We start from the raw sequence: 13,554 nt of genomic DNA, 5'->3' as shown, positions 1-13,554 counted from the left end.
AAGATTCTTCATAAACTATAATTAAAGTGGATGGGTTTAGAAAGATCTATATATCTGTACAACCACTTCACACAATTATCAGCAAACTGTGTTATGGATACCATAAATTACAGCTTTCTATACTAAATTTTAGGTAAAACCATTTGGATATCAGGAGAGGAAACATATCACTATTTTTTTTTAACAAATTCTGTTTCAGAAGTACATGACAAAGTACAAGACAAAATCCCCAAAGACTTAAGGAAAATGTTCAAACACAACTAAATGACGTAGGTGCCCAAATCTCATTTAAAAATACAGAGCTAGTATTTAAATATTTTATTTAAATGGTATTCTTCTATAAATCTTACATGTAGGATCAACCCTGCCTTTAAAGGAGCAGAAAAAAGACATCGCAGAGCAATGTATACATGCATAAAGAATGACTTGAGAAGCTCAGAACTCACCCACTGAAACTATAACTTATTTCACAGACAACTCTAAGTGTTCACTGAGATAAGAGTATGTCTTACCAATACAGTTGCCTAGCGCATCTTGTATAAACCCATTCATGCACTGTAGCTTGGGTCGGCAACGGAAAGATCCTGGAGTATTCTGACAGATAAAATCGGGGGGGCAGTTATGAGTACCAGTCTCACATTCGTCAATATCTGGTACATCACAAAAAAAAATTGTTAGCAGGAGTTTGACAGAAGCTTTTTCATCACATTTAAAACATAAGACAGTTAAAAACATCAGACAGATTAATCCTTAGTCTACCTTCATGCAATTCAGTGCAGTGAAGCAGGGTCAATCTGGCCTTCTGCCTCAAACAGAATCTCAGTAAAAACAGGCAAAATACATTTTCTTTATTGTTCTTTATTAACATTATAAATGTATGTGCCTGTGCATTTATAATACTACTGCATATTTAGTTCTCACAATTAAATGATTCAAAATGACTATAGCACACTTGAAGCACCATGTTCAGCAGTGTGCTTATACATGGGTTCAGCTTTGAAGTCAGTAAGACTTAATTATATGTTCAAGTTCATTTTGTAATTTTAATCTTAGATCCTGTAGGCTATTGTTCATTTCTTTTGTAAGTGAATTAATTGGCCTGGATTCTCATTCATATTAAGGCCTCCTTGCATCAGTCTGCTTTAAAACACACAGAAATATGATTTCCGTTTACTTTAACATTCCTCTCCAGTTCAGTATAGACAATAAATATTTGCGAGTAAACTATCAGGCAGACTAAGCAGACAAAGGCTAACCAGGTTCCATCCAGGAATGTAACCTTGTCATACATAAAAACTAAAATTTCGTGTTTGCCACCTTGTAACGTGATGGCATGACAACTCCCGAAGCTATTACAATGCAGAAACTTTCTAGCAAGAGGATGCCTCAGCTTTCTCATCTATGAGATGAAGATAATAGTAGTTACAAATGCTTATTTCTGAGGCTTTGTAAGAATAAAATAATGATTCTGAAGCCCTTATGAAGTTTAGGATGGGTCAATACTGAACTGGATTAAAAGCAGTAGCATTCTATATGTTGTGCAATTCAGTAACAAGACAACTATTTCCTACGTCATTTTACAGAGCATTTAAAAACATATATGAAGATTATGCATTTCTACTTTTATCATTATTAACATATCATTAATAATTAACAGCATTAACATATCTTATCCGGATAAGAAATTTCTAACATTAATGGCATGCATAATTTAATGGCTGCACTCCCTTTTTTCCACCAGAGAAAGATTGTTAATATTTGCTGGTAAGCTATTTGTTGGCCTTAAACTGATGTCATTCAAATCAGCAGAAGCTTTACTTCAAAAGGATCAAAGTTAGACCAGAATGCTTTGAAAAAAATAGTCTATATGTTCTTTGGGTCTGTTTCAGAGTTTGTTGCGGGGGAACAAGGAGTTCCAATCTATTATACATCTCTGATCAGTTCCTACAATAAAAACTTATGCAGAATTTCCACTGAATTCATTTATTCAGTTGAGTAAAATTACAGTGGACTGAGCCTGTTTAAAGACAATTCTAAGCTTTGGGAAAAACATTTTTTTTGTAGTGGAAACCAATTCCACATCAAATGGGGTTTACTGCTAATTTTTATCTGTGCAAAGGTAGCATGTCTGGTGAAGCTACGGATACACATAATAGCATACTTCGAGCTAGATGAGACTCGAAATCAGTCATTCCTTTAGTAGAAAAAGACTGTTACCTTGTTTGCAAACATAGCTGATATATCGAGAAGTGGTTTTTTAACCTTTTTCATTTTTAAATCATTAAGAATGTTGTGATTAAAAAGCAAATCCCTTTGTAATAAATGTAAACCTCCTGAGGATAAAGACTTAAAAAATTAGATTTAGAAAGATTTAAAAATGCATCTGCAATAGCATTTACAAATGAAATCACCTGGTTACTCCACTTACCACACTTTGGTTCACACTCAGAAGCGTGCACACTAAATTCCTTCAGATGAAACTAAACCATTAGAAATACTCCAGGAGCACAACTTAGGCACTTCAGTCACTAATGAACAATCAGTTCACAGGACCGGATGAAAGCTGGCCGGGAGTCAACACCAAAAGAATGTATATAGTGTGGGTGCTGGGTCTTCAACTGCTTCAGTCTTCAGACTGAACACAACTTGCCAGTGCAAAATAACTGTAGTTATCCCTCTGGGAAGTCTCAGTAGTAGTCCACTCACAGCCTGATCAGTATCTGCCAGGTGACAGGTTGAAAACTACTGTCCCAGAAGAACTAGCACTGTCTGCATGTCTCCATGCAACTACAAATTACACACATACTTCCCAAAATGTAAAAGAACAGGACACAATGATGTACTTATTCATATGTATGTCTGGAAAGCTAATTTGTCAGCCCAGGACATACCTTTGCAACGACTGTCATCAGTTAGTTCATAACCAGTTCCACAGCTCGTGTCACGTTGACAGCGAAAGGATCCTAACGTATTGATACAAGTTTGTCCAATCCCACAGCTGTGTGCCCCAGTGATACATTCATTAATATCTAGGGGGAAAAAAACAGAAAAACAAAAAAGGAGACTAACTAAGAAACAAAATTACTGGGTAGAGATGAGCTCAAAAGCTAGATTGTGGGCACACCTTCGGCCAGTCATTACTTTGAGCAACTGGATACAAAGAACGGTGCGGATTTTGTCTCACACTCACACACCCAAAGCATGGTTGGTTACTCTTTTCTGTTCTCAAAGTGTTAGTCAGTCAGGACATTTTGACCCCACTGGTTACAATACTTAAGAATGCTGATTCACTGAACTTTACTGAAGAACAGAGGGAAGTTGTACGGGCTGAGAGCAAAGGGCCAATACCTAAAAATCTCTGACTGGGTCCTGTAGCAGATGATTAGTGTGTTTTCATGAATGAGGCAAACTCAGAAATTCTTCCCTTGTTTTAGTTCCCCCTCACATATGGCTTAGGGATTCTCTGAGCCACAGCTTGCAAGTTCCAGCTTTCTAGCTACTGATAGATATTTCATGTTTTTTTTCATTTTCTTTTTGAATCCATCAAAATATTTGGCATCCACAATATTGTACGGCAGTGAGTATTAGTTTAATTCTCTGTCACATGAAAAAGTTCTTCCTTTTTTTGCTTCACCTTTGGTTAGTGTTAATCTGACCAATCATCAGTACCTATTTTATATTTTCAAGTTTTTAACCAGAGCTACTTATCTAGACTCCATTTTCAGTAAATGAGAGAAAGAGGCACACCTAAGGAGGAATGCTTCTCATCCTAGAATTCACACTGAAAATAGGTGAGATGAACTGTGCCCTCGAAGTGTCTATTTATCTCAATCAGCAACAGAAGGCACCTAGGCTGACTAGCTCAGATGCAGAGGTCCACATTATACATGCCTAAAGTTAAGAGTGATAAGCCCTATGCCTGCACTTGATGTCCCTTTAGTTCTTGTTCTGGGAGAAACTGAACAATTCTTCCCTCTTGACTATTTCCATGCTGCTCATGATATCCAAGACTTTTATCCTATCTGTCAGTTGTTTCCTTACTAAGCTGAAGAACCCTACTCTATTCCATCTTTCTTACCAATTCCTATCTACTACTATAAAATGAAACATATTTTATCGTTTTTACTCACAACAATAAGCTCAAGATCTCCTGCCTCTTCACTCTAAATCCTCCAGCTGTTCTACTGAGCTAGTTTTAATGGTCTCACCTCCCACCCCAGCTGATATAAGTATATTCTTCTCTGTTCTGTCTGTATCTTTTCTAATCTATCCTTGCTCCTTTAAAATAAAGATGCTGATGATCAAGACAGTGATTTTATTTCTTTTACCTTCGCAGTTGACACCATCTGGTTGAAGCTGATACCCAACAAAGCAGGAACAGACATAACTGGATCCTGTGTCTCTGCACTGCTGAGAGCAGGGACCACCACCTAGTTGGGTATTTTAAGAAGTGTTATATGATTAAGAGGCTCCTCACAGAAACTGAAACAAACCAATGATTTGCAGAATGCTAGATAATTTATTTAGAAAAGTAAATAACTACACATACACACACACACATGCACACACACATGAAGGCTAACCACTGACAGAAGTGTTTGCACTTATTGGAGTCCTTTAGCACAAAAAATGAATACAAGGAGGAATCAGAGTCACTCGTAACCCATTATTGTCAGAAGCTGAAAAGAAAACGCTGATGAACTCAGACAGCTCCTCAGATTTTGGCTGGCAAATTATGACTCCGCATGTTGACTACTGTACAATAAGGAAGAAAAGATGCATCAGGGTAAGTTAACCAAGCATTTTCACTATTAGTTTCTTTATTATCTGGGCTTTATTATTAGCCCACCACTATTGGAACCATAGTCCTGAATTAGCTGTAGTGAGTGCTTTTTCCTATCCAGCAGGCAGGAAACATGAAAGGGATGGGGAGGGTATTGTGGGTGATGAAGGGGCTAGAGAACACAAAGGAATCAACACTTATTGCTGGAATGCTAAGGACATAGTGATGTGTATGCAGGGGTCAAAAAGGACACAGCAGAGAGCCGGGGTCATTTTGGCAGAAAGAAAGAGAGGATGAATTTTACATAAAATTAGGCTCTTCATGAAGGAAGCTTAGTTTCTTCTTACTTTCTTCCATTCAAAAATAAACTAAAATTTAACATGTTTAATAATCTCACAATAGAGAAAGGGTTGCATACTTCTAACTATTTGTTATGAGAATATTGATATTCTTAGTAGAAACAGAATATTGATCTCTATCTTCCTTTTGTCCAGAAGAACGGCTGGCTAGACATTAATCAAAAGGGTTGAGATAAGCAGATGCAGGTAGGAAACCTAAAACCGACCACTGAATTAAAGAAAATCATTTTTAAAATGGAACAATTTCTAATGAGGGCAAGGACATAAATGTACCACAGAATATCAGGTGTTGGGACACAGCACTGGCAAAAGCTGTGTTCCTTCCATGAGAAGAAACCATAGCCTTGTGGCTGGGATAGACAGCTACCACCTTCAGAGCCTCTGTTAATAATGTGAACTACTGTCAGCCTTAGCAAAACCCACTGTGGAGGCGTTTTGGAAGAACAGCAGAATTCATTTCCTCATGCGCCATGAAAGTGCTCCCTAACTGTTGGAAGTTCCACTGCCTAGGAAGTTTAAGCTTCTTCTGGTGAAGACTGGAAACTCACGAGTAATTTTAGCATGCAGAGATTATCAGAAACTATACTGCAGACAAGCTCTGGCTTTGAATTTGTCACACCAATCCATCTCTTGCCAGCAACTGAATAACTGACAAATGCGATGACTGATTACATAAAGAAATAATGCTAGGAAAACATTTAACACATTTTTATGTTGTCTCTTGTAATTAGCAGTTGGAGACAAGGGGGAAAGCCAGCGTTGGCTTTGACTAGCTAATGACCTAGTAGACATTTCTAACCTCTAGAGTGTAATAGCTATACAGCATGCAGCACAGTAAATCATCTCTCAACTGGAATATAAGTTTATTAAATTGATTTTATCCTAAATACATTACTTAGTTCTGAAATGCTTGTAGAAAGTAATAAATCACTGTTGTTAAAGTTTATAGACATATAAATCACATGTGACAAGCAGTAAATCAGACTACTTAGCAGAATACTATCCCAACAACACATTCTTCCCAGGAGACAGAACAGGCTGACTAATCAGGACACTAGCCACTTTTCTGCCTTTTTTTCAAGTGGTGCATCTCAAAATGAAACAAGTCTCATTTCAAATCCAATCACTCTGATCATCCCAAGTGGATAAGAAAAGAACACACACATTTATATATCAAACATTATGTTCTGAAGAATCCAGATACTTGATGGGCCCAATGGGTAGCATCTCTGAGGTCTTATCAACTAGAGATTAAATAAAAGTTAAATGTACAATCTAAGCTTCAGTTGGGCAACATGAATTCCACCATGGGAGACAATGTCTTCCCTGCATTTAAGAATTATTAAGGCAACACATAATGGCCTACTATTTCTTAGAAGGATCTTCATTCTATTTATTTTTAGCCAGAGCTGGCCTAGGCAAAAGATTTTGGCTAATATCTAGGTCTAAACTTGCTAACTTTTATTGGAGGGAATCACAAAAGAGCTGGCTAATAGGACTAGTCACCTGGCTTACCTCTGCAGCCATCATGCAGATAAGGATCTTCTTGGTCTAGTTCCTCCTTTGAAATTTCAGCTAAAAAGAGGAGAGAGAGGCATTAGAGGAGAAAGTATCTTTCCTCTTGCAGTGAAAGACTGCCTGCTTGGGAAGGGATTCAAATCAGGGTTTTGGATAAAACAGGACAAAATTAAAGAACATTATTTACATATTTTACAAGTATTTCATGCTTAAATTTGACATTCAAATGTACATGCCCATGGGGCATTTTCCATCTGACTGATTCAATATGAAAGCCACAGTGTGATCATAGATTACATATGGGCTGAAATCTTCAAATGCAGGTTCTTAGCATTAGGCTTTTAACCAGAGCTTAACCTGCTTTTCATAAGCCGTGCTGTTGAGACATGCTTGGCTTCCACCGACTTTATATTAGCTTGGGGTACTCACAGTTTTTTTGAAAATCAGATTAACCTCAGTTATTTATTTAGACTTCACTCCATAAAGAACTCCACACCCAACTTTTGGGCATCTTTCAAATGTGCTTCAGATACCTCAACTCAGAGAGTTTTTATTAACAGTACCTGCGCTATGTGCATGTGCCTTGAGAACCCTTTCTCTCCACATTGAGGGCATAAAAGGGCAGAATACACTACCTGAATCCATTACTTGCCCAAAGGACTGGCCAACATATTACCCCCCCATCCCTGCCACTTTGAACTCAGGGGAAATACTGGGTTGGTAGTACTGTGTGTAAAACAACAATCTCAAAATACTCTGGTTATTGAATAGGAAGCTTAGTCCCATTTCAGTGTTCATCCACAGGCCCATTCAACCAACGGTCACTTACAAGCAAGTAGTACATCACAGATGCGCAAGCAAGTTTGTGAGCAGTGGTACAAAGCTGATTTGGTACACTGACAGCCTGAAGCCATACGGGTATGTTTTGGTCATATTGAAAACAGTTTGCTCAAGTCCAGGCTGATTTTTGTAGAACGCTCTGGGGACATAGTATCAGAGGTTCCTCTTTACTTAACTAAGAAAGCATTATACAGGGAGTCAGTTTGCCTCCTCCAATGAAGCTGAATGCCTTGCAGGCCTTACTACAGTGTAACAAACATGAGGTGCTAGCCTAAGAAGATGCCTTACAAAATAGAGACTGATCTCCCATTCAGGACTTGGAAAGGTGTCTACTCACATTGCTTGCTCTGCCTTTCTACAAGTAATTTGTATTGCTGCTAGACATATTTGATATATGTTCAACCACCTGACTATTTCTTAGCTTAATGATGAGAACATCGTCCTGACTGGCTTGCTGACAAAGAACCCATCCTTGTATTAATGTTATTATTTGTGCCACTTATCCACAGAGGTAAGTGGGAAAATACTGTACACTGTGCTCATAATTCCAGATTTTCAGATATTGATATATTTCTCATGTCATCCAGATACTTTGAGTCTGCAGATTCTTGGTATTAACATCCTGTTCTAGGTGCAAGGTATCTACCACTACAGTCACTTCAGGCAGAGCAAACCGAAAAGGGGAATTCCCCTGCGGAGACAGGGATACATGAAGAATCTGGCAGGGGATTTCTAAATGTTACTTTTTAGGGGTGTACACTAATATAAACCAGGCTTCAAAGCGCTGAAATGAATCTGCTACGCACTGGCTCAAGCGGACCAACACAAGGTTTTGCAGTGGTGATTGGGTTTAAGTAGCTGATTAGGATGACGTCTCCCGAATTTGTCACTGGTGATCTGTAAGCCAGCATACATGTTTTCAGTGCTCGACTGCCCATGTAGGAGGCAATACTCTACAGCATGCTTTTCCTGCAGTTTCAGTTCTGACTGCTAAGTACTGCGATACTGAGCACAACGAAAGAGGCAAAAACTTCAGGTCTGTAAGGGTCAGCGTGTCCTAGGTAAGGAGGAGCGTGTCAGGAGCTGCTGCCATCTACATTCCCTTCTCATCTGATAATGTAGAGAGAAATGCAGGTAGCACATTTTCCAGACATGTGCAGCTCTCCCAGACAGTACCGGCATTTGAAATGCACCCAGTTTGTGTGCATTTCTCTCTCAAACAAAAGGCAACATTTGAATTCTGTACAGCCACCAGAGGCCAAGTGGGTTTTAAATCCAATTAAAAGAATCAGTTGTTGATGTCATTTTTAATTAAGAATTTATCAGAGGCAAAATGCTATTAAAAGTTGATAGTGAGGAACTGAGTGGCCAATAACTAGCTCTTTCAGTATCTCATGGTATACAACATTTCAGCCACCACTAGCCTAAAGAATGAGCTCCAATAAACATGCATCACTACAAGAATGATTGTTTGGACAGTTACTCAAAAAAGATCTCAAGTTAGAGGAGCTGCAATAGAAATCATTTAAAGTACAGGCACTCCTTGTACCTTGTACCATTTTTTTTGTCTCAGTCTGTTACAATTTGCAATACAAAATACCTTGCTCCTTTTTAGGAGCATCATCAACAATGGACACATCAGTGCCTTCTTGATCCTTCACACAGCAAGCTCTGAAGACAATTCCACACTGGTATCCTATCTTCAGGTTTGGTTCACAGCTCCGTCCTTGAACTTGAGCAGTCTTTCCCAGCAAACAACAGTAACAACATTTCTGTTAAAAAAAAAAAAAAAGGTGAAATCCTAGCCCTGAACAAATCAACACAAATGCTGTCAGGAGTGTTAATACTGTCACCTCACCTTAACAAACTGATAGAAAATGTTCTGCAAGCTATTTATGAGCTCCTGGTATACTTAGGCTCAGACCTTCTAATTTGTAGTTGAGTTTATGAGTTCTGTATCTGGCCTATGCAGAGAAGATTCAAGCCAAAGCCAGAACCTGGATCCAATTCCCACAAATATTGTCTATATGTGAGTGTGTGTGTGCACAAGTGTGCCAGTATGATGATGTGAAAAATCAGAATGTATCTGGAACTGGATTCCTCGCTGCCTACCTGCCCCGGTTTGAAATACCAGTAAACTGTGGGGCTTTGTAACACCTTGACTTCCCTTTTTTGTCCAGTTTAATTAACAGGGACACTTCCTATGAAGTGCATGACTCAGTTTATAATTAAAATGCCTTCTCAATTTACCAGCAAAAAATACTCCTCCCCAAACTAACAGACAAAGAAGCAAACAAACATGATTCATCCAAAGTTACTGTTAACAAGTCATAAAGAGAAACTATTCTATTCTGAAAAAACAGACCACGTGGTCAAACATGACTCATTACTTAAAAGCATCAAAGTCCTGACATGGCATCCAATGGTGAAACATGACCCACCTCTTCTAGACCTTCTCAACTACAGCCCAGGAATACACTACTGAAGTGAAAACAGGACAAGTTAATTTCTGTGTAGGTTTCATTTTACTTTAAATTGAGGATCCATTGCTCAATTATTCAGTTTTCTTCTTTGCTGTTAGAAAGCAGTAAAGATGTTTAGTTCTCTGAAACTGCTGTCTGCCAACTGTTACTGAGATGTAAAACGCAATTTAAGCTTTTCTTGTTATTTCTATTATACTTCCAGACTACTTTTCGCTTGAAGAAAATATTCTGCACCATTATGATGAGCAGATGGAATATAAAATAATAAAGCATTCAACTAAACTTCTGTAATTTGGTGCTTTAAGTACCAAACCTACTGAAAAGAAGGCAACTGTTATGTCTCACTACTTCGAGATGTACATCTCACTCTCTTCTCAATTTCCCCTTACGAGACATTTTATATACATGTGTTTCTGTCTCTGTACTGTAGTGAAATGTTTTCTAAAGCCTAGAGCAACATGAAGATAAAACAATTTTTCTTTGTGTTTTTTTCTTTTTCACTTGGCAGCATTCAAAAGTCCAAGCTGCATATAAGTACGCTGTTTTGTACTGTCTTTTACATACACAACTGAATCCTTCCCCTGCTGTAAAATGTTGCATGGCAAGAACTCTTTCCTCCCTGTCAGTGCTGGGGTGCTCTTTACATGCCCCCTCATTGTTAAGGTACATATTTTCCCTTATTGTCTACTGTTTGATGGGACAGTTCCTCACTACCCACTTTTTTTACTTGGTTCTCCAACTACATCCATGTGGTGGCAGATGCTCTGGCTTCATCACTAACATATCTGGGATATCTCCATCTTTTCTGGATGACTTTAGAAATAAAGACTTGATGATCTCTTCCAAGAACTGCAACATCTCTGAGTATTTATTCTGTGTAACATTTACTACTTTCCTGAGGCATTTTTCTAAAAGTTTTTGACATCTGTCTATAATTTTGATGGATTTCCAATTTTCACAACCACAAATTAGAAGAGAAGAAAGCTTGCATATTTTTGATAACCAAATCTTATTTAAGTTACTGAATACAGCTGATGCCTTGCCAAATTGTGACATTATATCCTTCTGGATATCCTCACTCGCTTGTACTGTGAGGCATATGAATTGACTCACTTATATTTCTTGGTTTGTCATAAAATGCTCAAATTGGGAGTTAAAGAGGTTCTCTGAATTCTTTTGTAAAGAATGATCATTCATCCGGCCATCTCTGAAGTGCTGACCTTTTGTTCTTTATCTCATCCAGGTTGAGCCAGCACTTGAAAGCTGTCTCCAGCTAACGTAAATCTTCAAGTATAGAGCTTGCTATGCCTTGCTATGTCTGTGAGAAACTATGTCTTCATTTGACATAATTGTATGCTCCAAACCATTTGCTCAAGCCTGTGTTTGTGTCAACTGTGCCTGATGAACCTAGATATAACATCTTGATACTGATAATAATTTATGTTGATACATCACAGCCAAAATGGTCTAAACTAAGAGGAGATGGAAAGCGTCAATTTTATCTTAACTGATGTTTATGATAGCTGGCTTTTAACATTGACCCTAAAAGATTCTGCACTGACAGTCCTAAAGGCTAAGGTTTCCTCTTCCATTAGAGGCAAAAAGACTGAGAAGATGATGGATACTCTTGTGGCCAAACCAAACACCCAGGACTCTGGAGACCTGCATGTTCCTCTGCATACCTCACCTGTGAATTTGGAAAGTCACTTATTCTCCTTTTCTCTCAGTTTGCCCACTGTGGAATGGGAATGATAATAATACAGCAGTGATAAGGCTAGTTTAATTTATGGTCACAGAACATTCCGCTGTTCTGAGATACAAAGCACTATGTCATTATAACTACCACTATCAAAGTAAGATTAATCTCAATATTTGCTTTTTCACACCAATTTTTCCAGGGTTGTTAGCCTATTCTGAAAGATGTTGACCTCTCAGGTCAGAGTGCTGTCTATACTCCACGTTAGTTCAGTTCTTGATGTGTTTGCACATCATTTTCCAAGAGGTTGCCAGCTGCCCAGAGGCATGTTCTGATGATCATTCATCCATTTGCTAGAACCATCTCTGCCCTTAATGGATGGTACTACAAAACTACCCAGGGGTTATTACCCACTTTCACTGATTCTAAGTCTTTGCTTCTTAAGTGATTCAGATAAATATTTTTCCTTTGCCTCCCCTCCATCATTAGCAAAAGCCCATGCAGAATTAAAGCTATGCTTTGATCTTTGTGTTAGGATAAAAGGCTCCTTATCCCACTTCCAATCCTTCACTTCTCCCTTAAATTGTCATATACCTTGTCTTCTCACAGAAAGGACTAAACATAGGAATGCGAGCACATACTGCATTGTCATATATTTGTTTCAAAATCAGACATTTGCTGTACTGTCCTGATAACTGGAGTTGACCGACTTGTGTGGAAAACCAGATGTTTACCAGCATGAAAACGAAGCTTGTATATACATTTCAGTCCAGGAGCAGTTATATGTCTAATGATTTATTTTTAGTATCATTAGGAAGCATCCCAAATTGCTTTCATCAGTAATCAGTAATCTTAATTAACTAAATTTTATCATAACCATTCATTATTTATGTCATCAGTTAAATTATAAAACTTGAAGGGTGAATCATGTATAAACAGTGTTTTTGTGTTACTGTCCACAAGAGGTCTCCCATTTGCTGAAAATCAGACTACCCAGCAGATGTTATGAAAAACAAACTGAAAAAAATACAAGTAATTCAGTGGAATTTTTCACAACTTCTGAAGATCTGAACAAGGGTAAAAATATGTTCATCAGTCCAGAGTAATAATATTCTTGGCAAAATATTCTTGACAAAATGGGAAAGGTAAAGCTGGATCCTGATCTTTGGAGAAAGAAAGTACCTATGACAGATTTTTAGGAAGATATCCAAGCACTTTAAAGAAGGTCAAATTTCAACAAGTTTCTCCCCATTTGCAGGTTTGCTGTGGTAGAAGCTTTCAAACCACTATTTCTAAATGTCCTATATCAGCAACAAATCTGGAATTTGATTACTGTCTTTTGAGGAAGATTTTCAAATGGGTGTCCATTTCGCATTCATTTTTTCAAGGCAAGAAAAGCTATGTTTCCAAACAATTGGGAGAACAGAATTATGTCCATCATTATCTATGCCTACAGCGTGTGAATGCAAAAGCTGAGATGACTGTATTCAAAACATGGCCTTTTTATCTTCTTTTCAATTGCATGTTTTGGATTCAAAAGAAAGATTAGTTACCTTATTTGCTACAATGTGCTGCAATTAATCCTTCTAACTGAATTATTAAGTTACTCTTACTGCTTCCTTGAAGGGAACAAAGAAGTTCCAAGAGATTTCACATGCTACCTAGGCCAAACTAAAGTGGACCAGCAGAGATCCAGGTGCATGTGAGATGGGCTTGATGTGAACCTTAGAGTTTATTTGCCACTGCAGGGTGCAGTCACCAGACGTATTGTATGCCTCAAAGTCATCAGATTCAAAATACATTCAACAAATGCAATGATAAATTATTCACTGGTACCAGATCATGAAACATTTGTATTCATCATGGATCAATGAG

General features: G+C 38.0%; 1 protein-coding gene across 4 annotated transcripts in view; it reads right to left on the bottom strand.

The window, feature by feature from the left end:
* The window catches only part of FBLN1 (fibulin 1), an 80,182-nt gene that overhangs the window by 40,835 nt on the left and 25,793 nt on the right, over window positions 1-13,554 (bottom strand). For all 4 annotated transcript variants that reach the window (XM_064517009.1, XM_064517004.1, XM_026114022.2 and 1 more), the window contains exons 4-8: window positions 9,101-9,272; window positions 6,658-6,717; window positions 4,329-4,430; window positions 2,892-3,029; window positions 513-650 (exon numbers count right to left, since the gene is read on the bottom strand). In XM_064517009.1, coding sequence (XP_064373079.1) covers window positions 513-650; window positions 2,892-3,029; window positions 4,329-4,430; window positions 6,658-6,717; window positions 9,101-9,272 — 610 coding nt within the window. The remainder of the gene's footprint in view (window positions 1-512; window positions 651-2,891; window positions 3,030-4,328; window positions 4,431-6,657; window positions 6,718-9,100; window positions 9,273-13,554) is intronic.

This window comes from Dromaius novaehollandiae, chromosome 1, assembly GCF_036370855.1.
Source record: "Dromaius novaehollandiae isolate bDroNov1 chromosome 1, bDroNov1.hap1, whole genome shotgun sequence".
NCBI classification, from domain to species: Eukaryota; Metazoa; Chordata; class Aves; order Casuariiformes; family Dromaiidae; genus Dromaius; species Dromaius novaehollandiae.
The sequence above is the reverse complement of the archived record's forward strand: the minus strand, read 5'-3'. Positions and strand labels throughout refer to the sequence as shown.